The sequence below is a fragment of the Canis aureus genome, chromosome 14 (genome assembly GCF_053574225.1).
Source record: "Canis aureus isolate CA01 chromosome 14, VMU_Caureus_v.1.0, whole genome shotgun sequence".
NCBI classification, from domain to species: Eukaryota; Metazoa; Chordata; class Mammalia; order Carnivora; family Canidae; genus Canis; species Canis aureus.
In genome coordinates this window covers 48,315,241-48,332,389 of record NC_135624.1, presented here as the reverse complement: position 1 = coordinate 48,332,389, position 17,149 = coordinate 48,315,241, and the positions used below count along the sequence as shown (strand labels likewise).

At 44.6% G+C, this 17,149-nt stretch overlaps 1 protein-coding gene across 11 annotated transcripts in view; it reads right to left on the bottom strand.

Moving 5' to 3' along the window:
- DCUN1D4 (defective in cullin neddylation 1 domain containing 4) overlaps positions 1–17,149 on the bottom strand; it is an 82,288-nt gene that overhangs the window by 5,213 nt on the left and 59,926 nt on the right. For 8 of the 11 annotated variants that reach the window (XM_077847974.1, XM_077847973.1, XM_077847975.1 and 5 more), the window contains 4 exons: positions 12,574–12,682; positions 6,266–6,301; positions 5,683–5,718; positions 413–517 (listed from right to left, as the gene is read on the bottom strand). In XM_077847974.1, the coding sequence (XP_077704100.1) occupies positions 413–517; positions 5,683–5,718; positions 6,266–6,301; positions 12,574–12,682 (286 nt within the window). Of the gene's footprint in view, positions 1–412; positions 518–2,626; positions 2,683–5,682; positions 5,719–6,265; positions 6,302–12,573; positions 12,683–17,149 lie in introns of all 11 variants that reach the window. The other 3 variants (XR_013352184.1, XM_077847970.1, XM_077847972.1) reach the window with 3 other exon arrangements.

The following is a 17,149-nucleotide window of genomic DNA, read 5'->3' as shown; positions in this document are numbered from 1 at the left end:
TGACCTAGGTCCCCATGTTCTCGGGGACAAGAGTGGATAACAACACATGACAAGCTTCTTTTAGTAAGAAGGCAGATGGCTGTTCTTTTAACGAAAGTGGAAGTTCATCGTTGTATAGAGCAGGAAATCCTAACGGAGGGAAAGCTGTTAAAGTGGGGTGACAGAGAGGAAAGGACAGAGCTGTGGCTGTCTCGGATGCGCCTGCACTGGGAAGCCATGTGGCACATACACCCCCCGCCCCAGACACACCCAGAGAAAACCGGTGACTGCTAACGGACAGCGATTACGTCACCATCATTCCTACGGGCAGAAGGGGACAACACACAGAAAGTTACGTGAAATGGTTAAATAAAAGTATACTTGGTAGTTCTAAGCAAGCAAACATACATTCCATAAAATAACAATTTGGTACCTCTAAGAATTGGTGAAAAACTGGAAAAAGGGGCCAGATTTTTCCTAATAACAGTCCCAACATGCACTTGGCAGTGTTTATGTCTAGGCTGCGCTGGTCCTTTTCCTGTTTAACAAACAAAAACAAGGATGAGCCAGGTGCCCCCAAATAATAATTTCCAATCATCCAAATTTCTATTTCACTTCGACACAAAATTAGTAAACAGCTCATTTATCATACACCATAAAAACCCTGAACCAAGCCTGAGGTGGGGGAGGGGAGGCGGGCAAATGCAATGGAAGGGCTTAATCGGTTGAGTGCTGTGTCAATTTACCATGGGAGAGATTCACGTCAACTGAGTGATCGCCCTGATGCAAAACCAATTAGTTATGTAGTAACAGTAGCTATGATTATTTCATGGGATAAAGAAAAATCTCCAACTCAATCACTTGCTGTGACGTTTATGATAATTGTCCATATCATGATCATTGACCCCAAAGCCCACATCTTAACTAAATGGAATGTTAAAGGTTTCAATTTCCATGCCTAGAAATCAGGTTTCCTTAAGAAAAATCATGTTTTTCCAATCATTTTATTTCACTAAGTGTTTTTCTTGAACCTAACGTTGGAATTAAATTCAACTCCTAGTAAATGCTGGGGCTCTGGAGACTCTGAGAGGATGAACTCTTCCACCCACCACTGGGGGGAACAGGGTCTGGCCTACTGCAATCCTCCTTACCTTGGATTTACTAGTTGTGGAATCTCTTAGCGGAATACCCCTACCCAGTAGCCAAGTGGAAGACAACATCTTATAAGGAAACCAGAAAGGCAACAGTACATAAGCCTGAATACGGGCAGATTAAGTTCTATTCACTTCTACTTGCAATTCAAGATCCTACTTTCTCCTTCTCACCTTTCGTACAAGTTCCCATTCCAGAACTACAAGCAGGCCGCTTCAAGGTAAGGGGACAGCACCTGGGACCATAAGCGGTGGCCTCACATATCCAACGCTAGCCTCCTGGTGGTATTTTAACTACAGTGGAAATGTGCAACAGTACTTTTCTACAAAAGAGAGAGTGCCTGGCTAGCCCACTCGGGGTGGAATCTAAATGTTCGCCAAACTCAGGCATGATGCTGTGACCACCACCGTCGGCCACGTGTGCAGCCACACATAAATGACCTTCCGATAAAATTGACTGTTACCTCAAGGACTCCGACCCTGGAGTGCTCTTTAGCACACACCGAATTTCTGGTCATGACACTGGATTTAAAAGTGAAGGACTTAAACAGTACAGCAAATGTGAGGGCCTCACTCGACAACAGCAAGCAAGGTAGATGCAGATTCGGGAACCTATGCAGTAGGTCCGTCCTGGTCCCAGTCGTATAAAGCGTTAACGACCGTTCACGGACAGACCAGGGCAGAGGGCTCCATGTCACCCCTTCTCTGTTACAGGCCACACAACTGAGTCTGCTGATGGCGGGGGCCCGATTCCACGGTTCCGTGCAAACAGGTGGGACCTCCCTTCCACCGCTTTCTCTGCCTGTCTCCTGGCCACATCTACGGTCTTGCTCAGGGCTTGTAGGACTCTCCCATGGAGAGGAGGACAGCAGAAAAGGTGCTCCCGAGATTGCCCACCTTTTGCCAACCACCTCACCGGTTTGTACATTTCAGGGGCTCATCCTCCTGTGATGCACCCTGCAAGCAGAGGGGAACCTCCTCTTACCCGGTAACATAGGTGTGGCACACAGCAACAGCACACCACACTATAAAGCAATCCACAAGAAAATTTAAAAAATAATAATAATAAAATAACGAGTATTGAAAACACACGCGGCACCACAGGACCGGGCCCAAAATTCATTTGTTGCACAATAGCTCCAGTAGCACAGGGCCGACGCCACCAGCGCTCAGCCAAAGCTGCCCCTCTGAGGGGTTTGTAGTCGTTCACTACACTTGAAATCACTAGTCTTGCCTTGATAACGTTTGTGCCTTCTTCCAACATCAATGCCTCTGTCCCCATCACAATGGACATACACTAAGGTGACAAAAAAAAAAAAAAGAAAAAAAAGAAAAGAAAAGATACAAAGGACCTGGACAGACTCTTTGCAACAATATAATCATCTGACAAACTGATGATCATGAAGGATTTCAATGCATGTGTTTGGCAGTGAGGCCAAAACATGGAGGAAAGGCATCAGACTCACAGGACCGGAAGCTGAACAGCACTCACTTACTCCTGCTTTGCAAGGGTGCCAGCCGGTGGCTCGCAATCACTAACACCATCTTCTGCCTAGCAAATAAGAGAAAGATATTATGGATGCACTCATGGTCTGAATGGTGGCATCTCACTGATAACCAACATTGCCGGTGGGTGGACACAACTAAGTGCAAATGACCATGACTGGAGACACTCAAAATTCCTGCGAACAGCACAGTTGAGCTATCCCACGGCAAACATCTCCTAAACAGGAAAACTGGAGACACACCCAGGGAGTTCTTGGACAATGCTCCTAATGGCAGTCTCTGCAAAAGGGATCCCAATCAAAAAGGAAATGAATCTTCTAGGATGCTAGGAGGTAGCCGTCAACATCATGGGCAGTGAAGAAGAAAAAAAAAAATCACCTTAATGAATTCAAGGAGTATGGTGAAGACATACAGAAGCTCCTTGAAAGAAATTAAACAGTACACTGTCAACACCGACCCTATGATCCTCCGCTCCTGGAGCACCAAGGAGCAAGGGACAGACTTCTGCATCTCAAGGTCAGAATCTACGCAGGAAGGACCTTGAGACAGACGGTCAAGAGTCGATCGGCGTCCCCCGAATGCCCATCAAGGTTAAAGAAGAAGAAATGAAACTTCCCTTCCTGACTACTCCTGACCCAAGATGGGGGGGGGTATGTATTTCATGAACTTTCATTTTCTAGGATAACAACTTAAAAAACAATTTTATTTTTCAAATAATAGGAACTGACACCAAAGATGTACTAACTCCCCACAATACACAACTAGACTGCCTTGTTGTCTTCCTTAAACAGAGATTTTAAAAGAGCAGCTACAGATGAATCAGGCCTCTCGGTGATGGTACAACCGTAAAACCAGAGGAATGTACTCTGAAGATCTGAGGACGTTACCTGTTGTACCTGGAATAAACGGATTCCTCAATCTAAAGTCTAACAACAGCTAATACAGAAAGGGATGACATTTTTATTAAGGTCTGATTTAAAGCTTCTAATATATACATATATAGATATACGTGCATTTACTATATCTCATATATGTATGTATAGGTGTGTAAAGCACCTTTGTTCATGTAAGACTATTCCAGTATAAACCTTCTTATAAAATGTCAAAATGAAGCATTTTTTTCTTAAATCGCTCAAATGACTTAAGTAACAAGAACAGAAACAAAGCAACTTAAATATATAAATATTGTATTAGAAAATTAATCTTCCAACATCTAGGTTCTAGGTATCCAGATATGCTGTATCAGAGGTGCCCAACTGGCTCCAGATGATTTCTAGTTTTCATAAAGTGTTAATAGTTTAAGACTTTGTATGTGAAAAGGGGAACCTTGAATTATTAAGATTATAAAGAAAATAAAATTCCAAAAAAAAATCCCAAACATTTTCAAAAGAGACTAGATCAACTCAAGAAACAATATATGTGACCACAATTCACAAACATAAATGGCAAAAACCAGTCCGAAGTTGGTACATGAAATCAAAAGGCCTAAACTGAAGACCTATGATACACGTTCTGCAATTCTCCCTTGATACCACAGGGATTACAAAAGATAAAGAGAAAACGTGGTCCTCCTTAACACAGCTCCCTACGGAAACAAATATAAGGTAAAAATAGTGCTAAAGAACTTATGAATCCTAATCTGGTTCAGTTTCTAAAACTGAAAATACAGTAAAATCAGTTTTTGGAGTGGGAGTCCTTTTTTTTTTAAAGAAAAAAAAAAAAACCAACCTCATTAAAAACAAGTAAAAAGTAAAAAACCCAAGACTGCCCTCTCATTGGGAAAAATAGAACTAAATAATCTGCTCTTAGAACTTACCCAGCATTCAGTTACAGATAACAATGTTTGCAAGGCAATTACTTAAATTAAGTGAGACTATTGACACTTCTTTTAAAACAAAAGAAAAAAAAAATCTGCCCACAGGAGTCTTTCCTTGTCATCTTATTTGGCAAAGATTCTATTACTGTAAGCACGACTCTTGGAAAACAAGTCATTATTTGAAACCTGAGGTTTGCAGACAACCTACATAATGTCAGCACAGAATAATTCAACCACTATTCCTAAATCTATGGGCAACATTTCTGGAGAGCTCGATCTGCACCAAAATCTCTTAAAGGTGCCTTATACTTAGACTCATTTCATACAATAACCCTGTTAGGTCACGCATTACGATAACCCCACTTTATAAATAAGGAAACTGAGGCCCAGGGAGCTGACTTGAGCCGGCAAGTACCATGGTGCTCTCCCGAGAAGGGGTGGGGGCGGAGGCTGCCGGCCAATCCCTTCCACGAAGAGCTGCGTGACCCCATACCCTATGAGTCATCCCCGAAGACAACACTGACAAGATGTTCGGGGTCATGACCCCGGGGTTGGAAGACGCCACATTCTTCCTACTTTTGTCCTCACCCAGGACCATTTTCTGTTTTCTTCCTAATCCACCATGAAAACAGGAGAAAAAAGGGGAGAAAAAAGGGAGGGTTGGTGCGTGTTGGGAAGGGAGGCTGTGGGGGGAAACTAGATAGCCGTGTGCTTGAGAAGGGAGACTCGGCCGCGGGAGAAGAGGAAGTGGCCCCGACGACGGGGGCACGGGCTGAGGTCAGTCAGGGCACACTCTCTGCCAGCATGGTTGCTGAGGAAGACCTGGAAAATTTTCCTGAGCAAATCCTACGGGTAACCCTCATCGTCGTTTCTGGTCGCGTGGGATGACTCAGTGGCCCTTCCACTCAGAGGAAGGTGACACAGAGGCTTCCTCAGGCTCTTGGGCCTCCACGGAACCTTCCGGCACATCCTCCTAAAGCTGGACTTGAGGGCCCCCGCCCACTCTAGGAGGACCCCCCACACCTGGCTCCGCACCCAGTCCACGCCCTGTCTCTCCTCGGCACCCAGGCCCGGCGCCCCCCACAGCCCGACACCTGTCCCCCGCCCAACGCCCAGTGTCTACTCACTCCATGACCTCAGCTCGCTACCTGCCTCAGCACTGAGCATGGAGAAAAACCAGTCTAACAGATTTAACTATTCCCAGATCCACAGCAATCACTAATCTTTTACTTCATTCCATTTCTCCACTTTGATGCTCCCTAGGTCCTTTAAAAAAAAAAAAAGGAATCAAGAAAAAAAATGACCATTTTATTTTAAATGAGTTCATAAAAGATACTTGTTTATATAATAATATTTACGTTGTGGGGGGATTCTCTCTGCATAAATCCCACTTGTATGAAGGAACTGGCCATTTCCGCCCTTGAATGTGTACCCCACTCTCTTCCTCCCCCAAGACATCATGGGACGGGGGCAGCTTCAAGTCAGGGAAGGCAGTGTGGCTCTGTGAGGGCCCCGTGCTGTCCTGCCGTTGTCCCCTCCTCTCTGGCTCTCCCGTCTCATCATTTGCAAAATGGCAACACTGGACCAAGTGGCCTCTATGGTTTCTTTCAGCTCTCAAGTTTCACAATTCTATGGCATCTGTAAGACTATAAATAAGTTCTAGTCAAAATAAAATTAGAAGAAAAATAATATAACTTTACAGCCTACCAGTATTTTAAATTGGCTACAAATTTGAAAGTGAAGGATAAAAAAAAAAGAAACACACCCACTGGACTATAATCTGGGTGGAGAGATGTCAAAGAGGTCATCTTACCGTTTTCCGGTACTGTATCATAGTTTTTTTTCCCTCCTATATTAAAGCATAATTGAAAATATTTAACTTATGCTATTGTTACGACAGGGAATATTTAGGATATTTAAACTATTAAGAAAGCTTAATTTCCATTAAAAGTTTGGTTATAAAAGGTCTGCTGCATTAATTATATGTTATTACCTCTAGGAGTCCTTTGTTAGTAGGGAAAAAATAAATACTACAGGGAGAAAAGAGGAGATGGAGTTCTGCTTCCAACCAAGATGGAGTTGGAGAAATCAGATTTCCCCTTTCACTTCGAACAATCAGAAAACTGGACCAATGATCTGAAAGAATGGCCGTCACACAGCGGACAGCAGGCATCTGGAAGCCCTACAGTGATCTCTGCTCACTGTTCAGAGGTGGTTTCCAGGCCAGAGCACGGGAGGGAGAACCCAAACCGAGCCCAGCAGTCTTGCTGAGTTGGAAAGGACAGAGTCTGGAGATCAAGGAGGCAAAGGTGACTATAATTTGTGGGACAAAATATCAGCAAGGTGGGAGCTACACAGGGAGAGATCTGGAGATACAGAAAGTGTCTCCCTCGCTGTGGGCCAAGGACTTATCTGTGTTAAGTGCGAGAGAAGCCTGAGTTCAGGGAAGTAGCCACTCACTGCAAAGGAGTAAGCAGAAATTCCCAGACCTCCCACAGGGCTGGGGAAGACCTTGTGTTCCACCGGCTGCAGTGGAAAGACCCAGACTGCAGGCTGCTCCAGACCAGTCCTTTCAAAGGATCAATCTGGTTCCAAGTAACTGTAACTATACACCAGGAAAATTTTTAAATTGATTATTTAAAGGAACATAACAAGACCCAGGAGCCAACAACATAAAATTCACAATACTCAGCATCCAATCAAAAAACAAACAAACCCAGAAACTACTAGGAATGCAAAGAACTTGTCAAATATGACCCATAATCAAGATTAGAAATTTAAAAAAAGGAAAGAGACCCTGAAGTGACAGATGTTACAGTACCAGAGGACAAAGCTGTTAAAACACCTGTTATAACCATGTTCTAGATGTTCAAGAAGATAGAGGAAGATACTATCACATAATGAAGAGAGAAATGGGTATTAAAAAACCTCAAATAGAACATCTACAGCTGAAAAATACAGCACCTAAAATGAAAAACATACAGGCTAGGATTACCATCAGAATTAGACACTGTAGAAGAAAAGATTAAAATTAGCAGATGTAGTAAGAAATATAACAAAGGGTAGGGGGGTGGAAACGCCAAAACCCTAAACATGGCATCACTGGCTTGTGGGACAATACCAAGCATCCAACATAGGTGTAACTGCAGTCCCAGAAAGATGGAAAGGGAGAACAAAAGTAATATGGAAGAAACAACAGCTGACAAACTTCCTAACTTCGTACCAAGTATAAGTCCACAGATTCAAAAAACTGAACGAACCCTAACCAGAATACACACAAGGAAAACTATGCCAAGGCGTATCACAACGTGCCAAAAAGCAGCAAAAAAGAATAGAAGCTGTTAGAAAACAAGACACCGTGTTCAAAGGAAAAATGAACATCAGACTTATCGTCAGAAACTACACAAGACAGAAGACAAGGGAGACAGATTAAAGTACTGAAAGAATGTTAATAGTCAATCTATACTCTTTAACCCAGAAAAGCGCCTTCTAAATGGAAGGCAAATTAAAAGCTTAAGAGAACTCATCACCAGAAAATCTTCACTAGGAGAAATGTTAAAGGGAATTTTTTAGGCAGAAGGCAAACAACACCAGGAAGAAAGGTGGATCTATGCAAAAGAAATAAAAAGTACAATAGTGGCATACAAAAGATATTTTTGCCTATGTAAAGCAAAAATGGGAACGGTTTATGGTATGGTCTGACGTTTGTGGCTCCCCCTAAATTCGTATGTTGAAATCCTAACCCCCACGGTGACGGCTATTAGGAGGTGCGGCCTTTGGGAAGTGGTTAGGCCAAACTGTGGAAGGAGCCTCGGTGTCCAACGAAAGATGAATGGATAAAGAAGATGTGGTTTATGTATACAATGGAATATTACTCAGCTATTAGAAATGACAAATACCCACCATTTGCTTCAACGTGGATGGAACTGGAGGGTATTATGCTGAGTGAAGTAAGTCAGTCGGAGAAGGACAAACATTATATGTTCTCATTCATTTGGGGAATATAAATAATAGTGAAAGGGAAAATAAGGGAAGGGAGAAGAAATGTGTGGGAAATATCAGAAAGGGAGACAGAACGTAAAGACTGCTAACTCTGGGAAACGAACTAGGGGTGGTAGAAGGGGAGGAGGGCGGGGGGTGGGAGTGAATGGGTGACGGGCACTGGGTGTTATTCTGTATGTTAGTAAATTGAACACCAATAAAAAAAAAAAAAAAAAAGGAAGTGGTTAGGTCCTGAGGCTGGAGAGGGGTGCCCTTATAAAAGGAGACCCCCGGGGGAGCTCCCTCCTCCCTCTGCCACCTGAAGTTACAACAAAGACAGCCATCCGAGGGCCAGGCTTTCGGGCAATCACCAGAGACCTAGCCTGCTGGTCACCTTGATGCTGGACTTTCCAGCCTCCAGAACTCCGAGAAACAGGTTTCTGTAACTTATGAGCTACTTAGTCTCTGGTACCTTGTTACAGCAGTCTGGAAAGACTGAGACAATATACTGTGAGATTTTCCTTTTTAAGGTTTTATTTATTAGAGAGATTCTGAAAGAGGGAGAGAAAGAGCACAAGCGGGGGGGGGGAGAGGCAGAGGGAGAGGGAAAGCAGACCCCCCACTGAGCAGGGAGCCTGACACTGGGCTCCATCCCAGGACCCTACAATCATGACCTCAGCTGAAGGCAGATGCTTCACCGGCTGAGCCACCCAGGTGCCCCACTCTGTGAGGTTTCATAGTGTGTGTTTAAGAAAAATGTACAACGGCAGCAGCAGTAAAGTATGGAGGGGCAAAATCAGAGTCTACTGCTGTAAAGGTTCTTGCATTATCCATAAAGTGGTGTCACATTATTGGAAGACTGTGAACAGTTAAAGATGTATGTGTAAAGCCTAGAGCAACCACAAGGAAAATGAAACACAGAGGCAGCTATTAGGGCAATAGTGGAATGGAATGGCTAAAATGGAATCATTTAAAAAAAAAAAATACCCCAATCCAAGTAAGTCATGATAAAAGGGGAAAAGGAATGAAACAGATGAGACATATAAGGGGGAAAAAATACTAAGGGGGAGGTGTAAATTTAACCATACCAGTAACTACATTAAATGTACACGGTTTAAGCATCTCAAGACAAATACTGTCAGACTGTCTATATGCTAGTCATATGAAGCTATATCGTACCTACAGAAACCCACTTTAAAAATAAAGACATGGAAAAAAGAAAAAGACACGAATGGGTTGATGTTAAAAGGATGGAAAAAGACGTTATCATGTAGGCTTTAATCAAAAGAAAGCAGGAATGGCTCCACTGGTATCAAGGTAAATTTCAGAGCACGGAATACTAAGGCAAAGAGACGTTTCATGATGCTAAAGAGTCAATTCTTTAAGAGGACGTAACAAAATGAAGTGTATCTAATCCTAGTGTCTGCACTTCAAACCCCATGACAGAAATGACAGGAGGGATAGATGTTGCTGGAGACCTCCACATTCCTCTCTCTGTAACGGACGGAATCTGGCAGGCAGGCCCTGGGAAGGATACAGAAGACCCGACAGCACCATCAACCAATGTGACCTAATGGACAGCCATGGAACGCCTCGCCGAACAGCAGCGGAATACCCATTCCTTTTATGTGTTTTACGCAGAAAACATTCATCACGGCAGATTGCATTCTGGAGCACGGACCAAGTCTCCATACGTTTAAGTCAACTCTAATTACACAGGGTATGTTCTCCGACCACAGCGGAATTAAACTGGGTATCAGTAATAGGATTATTAAGAAAGTCCTAAATACTCGGGAAATAACACCACAACACACTTCTAAATAACCAGTGGGTCAAAGGAGAAAATCACAGGGGAAGATGGGAGAATATTTTGAACTGAATGCAAATGCAAATATGTACAATATCTCAAAACTTGTGACATCCAGCTAAACAAACCAAACCAAGGGATTCGATAACGAATCCATCTGAGAGCACAGGTCGGCCCGGCGAGCCTATCTGGCAGTGACTGAATGTGGGTGGCAGTTATTCATCCTACATACAAGGGCTCATTAACTCACTGGTAACGCTCACTAAAAGCAAAGAACTCTGCTGGCCGTTACTGGGGCTGCAAAGAAAGAAAACACACAGTCCCTTGGTCTGTCAGAGAAAAAACGAGGGCCTGCACCCAAACCACAGCCCCGCCAGGGCAGGTGGCAGGGCTCCGCAGGGAAGGCGCACGACCCCCTCCGGGCCGGGAAGGTGGGGTGCGGGGGACCTGTGGGCGGGGTGGACGCGGGAGGGGGCCGTGCTGCGGAGCGCCGGCGGCTCCGGGTGGCCGTCCGGCATGACGGCTGGCAGAGAGCAGGAAGGCCGAGAGGGCGGGCAGTGGACAGCCGCCCGGACTTCCCCACAACACAGGCGTCCTGCGAGAAAGGAAGCCCGGGGCTGCCCGCGGCCTAGACTTGGGGCCAGAACTTGTCTGGGTCCTGGATCTCCCCCTGATGAACAGCAGACCCGGGAGAACGTCTCTACTTCTCTGAGGACCACTCTCCTCCACTGCGAAGTAACTGAAACCACCCCGGCCTGTCCCTCAGACAGTGGGGGGCGGGCAGCTGCACCCCACACGCGGGGAGGCATGGAGGCACCGGGGCTGAAGGCCTTGGTGAGCTGGAAGGTGGCCCAGCGACCCTGGGGCTGAAGGCAGACGAGGGACACCCTGCTGACGGGACGCTGGACGAGAAGGGACGGAATGTGGAGATCAGGTGACTGAGGCAGCAGAGGCAGGGAGTGACAGGGGCCTCGGTCGGCCAGGCTGTGGTGGAAGCACCGAGAAAGAGGCAAGCCCAGGAGCCCTTCGGAGGCAGGCCCCACTGACCGACCCGGGGTCGGCGGGGAAAGGCCGGAGGAGCAAACGGAACCTGGGGTGAAGCAGCAGGTACGTGGCCAGCTCTGGCCCCAAACAGAAAAGCTAGAAAACGGGGCTTATCTTGGTGAGGAGATGGAATGCTGCTCAACAAACCTCACCCGCACAGTCAGAAACAGCTGACTTTGGAGGAAAGCGGTCCCGTGTAATAAAACATTTAAGCCTAGAAACCGCGTATCTACTCTAAAAGCATCTGGCAAATAACTCCTATCTACACTTCTACAAGCACCATTTAGTAGAACATCGTATCTGAACGTCACCATAGCATCTCTGACGTCCATAAACTTTCACGTGTCGTGATTTGAAGGTTCTGAAAATGCAAAACTTCGCAAATGAGGACACCAGAGAGAATGAGCGCTGTTATCACAGGTGCACCAGAATTCACCATCAAGTCAACCTTCAGTGCTGAACCAGCAGAGCCAAAGCACGTAGAAAGTGAAAAAGATCAGCGTGGTGGTAAGAAGAAAAAAAAAAAAAAAAAGGTCTCTGCCACTGAACTCTCTAAAAACAATCAATCAAGGAAGCCTACTCACCTGAATCGACCAAATACGCTAACCTAACAGAAAACACCCCACCCTTCCTGACTAACGTAGAACTGCGTGGGCCGTGGACTGTGTGCGAATGAATACAAGCCAACTGGTGCCTCGAACTCGCTACCAGTGGTGACCGGGCTGAAAAAACAAGGCTTTATTTCACTCCAGTGGAACCACTGTCACACTCTCGGGCGGCCTCACTAGGTGATGAACAAGATGCTCAACTTTTCGTAACGATGACTGGAAACTATGTTTGAGTAACGTTCACTGAAATTAGCTTGGGTTTTGAAATTCAAACGATTTCCAAACACAACACAGCACCCAAAGTGAAACTGGATTGGATCTGAGTAGTTTATTGCAGTAACTCAATGGGTGAAGGTTTGTTGTTCCATGAGAATGAAAAGCTTTACCAAGCCTATCTAAAAGACATTTAGCCCATTTATTCATGACTTCTGAGCCAATCGCAAGAGCTATGAAGGTTGGCCACCACGGCTTTTCGCTAACATCCTATATTTCTTTGCCCAGAATCAGTTAGTTTAGAAAGCATACATGTAGAAGGAGATTCTAACTAGCACCCTGGGAGTAACTTACTCAACTTCTTTGCTTGCAGCATGTAAAAACAAACCTCAAAAGGCAATAAAAAGTGGGGGGAGAGGAAGGGGAGGGAGGAGAGGGAAACATCTGGATAGGCTCCAGAGAACTCACCCGTGCAAAGTCAAACGCGTATCTGTAAATAAGTTTAAAGTTTGTAGAATCATTTAATAATGATCTTAAGTAATCCAAAGTATTTCTGAGTTTTTCTGTTGTATCACATCTAGAAAAACAGAATAAAGACAAATTACAACCTGAGGTTTTGTTTTTTTTTTTTTCTCTTTTTTCTTATTTGGGGCACTAAGATAAAACATATTACCAAAAGACAGAATAAAAACCCTAGAGCCGGAATGCATTCATGATGATATATTTTTTCCTACATTTTTGATTTTGAAAAAATTTCAAATGTACAGAAAAATAGGAAAGAACAGTAAATAAGCACCTGTACACCCATCCCCTCGGCTCAAAACAACTCCTGTCATATTTGTGCTCTCTCACATACATGCATTTCCTGTACCATTTGAAAGTAACATGCCAGCGCTATGGCACTTCACTCCCGAACATTTAAACACCATCATCCCTCGTAATGTGTTATCAATGTGAACTTTCTTAGCTAATATACAACCCATTTACAAGGTTCCCAACTGTTCCCTCAATTTTCTTTATAGATGCTTTTTCTTGATGCGGGATCCCATCAAGGCTCAAGCACTGCTTTTAACTATCTCCTTAAGGCCCTAGAAGGATATCCCGCCCTTTCTTCCATCTTTCTTGACCATGTCATCTTTGAAAAAAGTTGTTTTGTAGGATCCCACTTTGTCAGATAAGTTCACTGTATCCCATGAGGAGGCTCGTGATGTCGGTCTGTCCCATTACGAGTGACACTAAATTGATTCTTTCAATTAAGAGTAACATCCCCCCGCCCCCATTCTCCACTCACAGGCACTTTCCTTCCTCTGAAATAGTATGTAATCTATGGGATGCTACCTAGAGACTGTGAATCCTGTTCCTCAACAACCTTTCATCTGGTGGTTACAGCATCCATTGGTGGTACCTGCCTGCATCGACTTTACATCTGAAGACACAAAACGGTGACTCTTCTGACTCTATCTTGCTATTACCCTACTGCCTGGAGTTCTTCTGTAAAGCAAAGTTCTACTCACCACCTTTCTTCTTTTCTGGACTTAAGGCTTTTTGCTTCTTGACATTCAGTGTTATTAATCTTTAGCTGCCTTTATTCTTTTCGATGCACAAACTGTCCTCATTTGGGCAGTCGCCCCTTCAAGCTGGTGCTAGTGTCCTTCTGACGTGTCCCTGTCAGTCTCTGAGAGCATGTCCTTGCTTCTGGCACAACATATTCTAGCTCACCTTGTACTTTCTCTACCCTAGACTTGAAATCAGCCATTTCTCCAGGGAGCTTTGGTAGTGATAAAACCCTATTTTTATAGGTAAGTGACATAACTGTTTATTTTTCCTGAGGAAGTAGACTAATTGGCTATTTCTACAAACTGATTTTCTGTTCCTAATATCTAGCCCTTAAAAATGAGAACTAAGAGTCACCATTTCCACCAGAGATATTAATGTTTTTCAAAGCTGGATGTGCTTCCTTATATTCCTCTGTAGAGCATTTACCTACTGCTACTAAGTATAAATAATACATATTATAAGTATCATCAATGTAAATATTTTATACAGTTTATAAACTAAAATATGGTTCATAGGAGAGCACACTGATCTATTTTTTAGCAATAAATTTGTGAAATTTGTGAAGGCTTTTTTGTTTTTTGCAGCTAACTACAAAACAGTCCCCATAATCTACTGAGATAATAAAATATCTAAAACCCCAAAACTAGAATAAATGCTTCATTTCTATGAATCTACAATAATTTAGAAGGTCTTTTATTTCTTCCTGATGTTTATAAACTAAAAAAGATAACAATTCAACTATTTTAGAGAAGGCTTCTTTGAGGAATTGAAATGTTAGTTGACAACTAAAAGCAGAAGCTAGGTATTTTTAGCAGGGAGGTTTTCCTGATAACGGGAACAGCATGTGCAAAGGCCCAGTGGCAGAAGGAGGCATGCCAAAGACGGAAAGGAAACCACAGTGACTAGACAGGGTAGATGAAGAGGGGAAGTGGCTCTAAGATAAGGCTGAAAGGGAGGTGGGGCCAGGCCTTAAAGAGGTTTGTGGTCCATACTGTTTTGTTTTGTTTTGTTTTTAAGTTAAATCCTAGAAACAGTGGAAGCCACCTCCTGGGAGAGACCACAACCGCTGAGCTTGCATCTCGAAAAGCTCACTCTGGATCTCTGTGGAGAAAGGCTGGGAAGAAAAAAAAAGATGCTGACAGCCTTGTTAGAGATCTAGTACCAGACTCCAAGTGAGGGGTGATGGAGGCTAAAAGGACACACAAGAAACAGGAGTGGAGGAGGCAGGAGGGGAGCAGGACTTACTCCGCATTGGACATTCTTCTGTATGATTTTTTAAATAGTATAAATAACTAATAATATTTTATTAATAATATGGGGGAGGGTCAAAGAAAACAGACACCAAAATATTTAAGGCCAAGGTCTCTGCTCTTCACTGGAAAGGAAGGTTAAGGACCAAAACCACAGGAAATTGGCCAGGTTTTGGCAGGTGGTTTAGTGTACTCCTGCCCAACGAGAGGAAGAACGGATGTTTGTCTCAACAGATTCAAGGGCAGGGACTCCTCACCTAGACAAGTGTTACTGCTACCCAGCTAAGAAAACGAGGTAGCTGTGACTCTTTGGGTAGAACCGCAAGGCCACATGTGAAGTTCTGTAGCAAGCCCGGGAGTCCAGCCACCACCCTGGTCACAGATGTCCTTACGTTTGAAAGACACTCAGAGATCCTGTCCGGAGCGCAAAGCATAAAATGCCCAAAGTGAATTTTTCACTTCATGTATGTACTAAAGACAGTTAGCTACACAGGCTGGAGCTAATATCATCATTAAAGAGTTTCATCTGCTTTGAAAGGGGCCCGACCCCACAGAAGCCTCTGGCCTGACCCCACCAGGGAACAGGCCGCTGAGTCACCAGGCCCAGACCACACACTGCCACCTAGTGGTCGCTCAACGAGATCAAGTGCAGACGGAGTCCCTCCTAACCCGGCCTGGGAAGAAACTGGCAGGGGAAAAGCAGCCCCGTAAAGCAGCCCCGTCTTCAGCCCGTTCCCCTGCTTTTCCGTGCACCACACGTAAGGAAGCCCGTGGTAGCCTTAGAGGGGCAGACCGTGCCACACCACTCAGGGACTGTCCTTTCCCAAAACAAAACGTGCACATACCGTGGGGCCATTTCTTATGTGAGTTTTGCTCCTGCAACAGATTCAGAAGCACCAGGAATCCGGACAACAAGCCTCAGGTTATAAAACGGAAAGCAGTTCTCATGACCCACGGAGAGGCCTTCTTCACCCCTTCACTTAGCCAAAGGTCTTTTTCCAGCCCATCATCAGTTCTATGCAAAGTCAGCCACATCTCTAACACGCTTTTGTTCTGTTCTGCGTACACATCTCTATAAGCTTAATTCATCAGAAGCAACCAAGGCGATGAGTAAAACAAGTAGTCAACTGAAACGAGCTGGGCCTTCTCCGGACTGAGAATAATCTACGGAGCCTGGGGACGACTGCTCCCCACCAGCTGCTGTCAGCTGCTGTGGCTGCTCCCCGGCCCGGGTCAAAGAGGGGGAGTTCTCAGAGCCCAGGTGTGAGCCCCAGTGCATCACCGGCCCTTCATGGTTTTGGAACTGCGGCCAGACCCGCAGAAAGTGGTGGAGCAGATTCAAACCTCTGGTTTGAAAACCCGTGGCTCTTCCGTTTCTAGCACACACGCCCACTGTACAGGAGCCATTTCTTCAAACTTCGCATTTTAATCAAATAGGTATCGTATATACAGACACTCTCATGCACACTTTAATTCCATTTTGAGTTCAAAACACTTCACTAGACAGGTTTAATAAAACCAGAAAGAGCAAACAAGAACAAAAATCCCAAACAGAAGACAAAATCGGTAACCCAGAAGATGGACTACTTCCCATCTTTACAGCACGTCAGTGATCACTTCTAAGCATTCTTACTTACAGAGCATGCACACCTTACACACACACACACACACACACACACACTACTTAATTCAAGAAGTCAAAAGACTTTTGAGTCTTTTGATTGGACTTAGCTTCCAAGTCCCTGCCCTGAATGGACTGTCTAATTTGTGGATTTTATTTCCCCAGGATGTAGAACAGTGTGGTTGGCACCTCCCAGCTTCTTAAATACTTGCTGAACAAATGATGAATCTAGGGAGGTCAGAGGGAGGGGGAGCGGACGTTCTTAAAACTTGACATTGGACTATTCCGAACTACACAGAACCTTAAAGGTTATTCTAATGATGTCTTCCTCACTGATTAGGAAAGCAATCTCAGAGTTTCAGACCAAGAAAACAAAGCAAGCTCCTCAATGTCCCTAGAGGGGGTCGGGCTTGTCATTCCACCCTGAAGGGCGAGGACCAAGTGGCAGTCTCCTACAGGAACCCATCTGCCACCAAATGTGTCACACCAAGTGTTAAGCGGAGTTCCCAACAAAGACCCGGCAGGGTCCCTGCAATCCCCTTCTGACTGCCCCCTCCCCCAAAAAATACACAGACCTCCTCCAGGAAACTGCATACCTCCCAGGCAGCGTGACCCT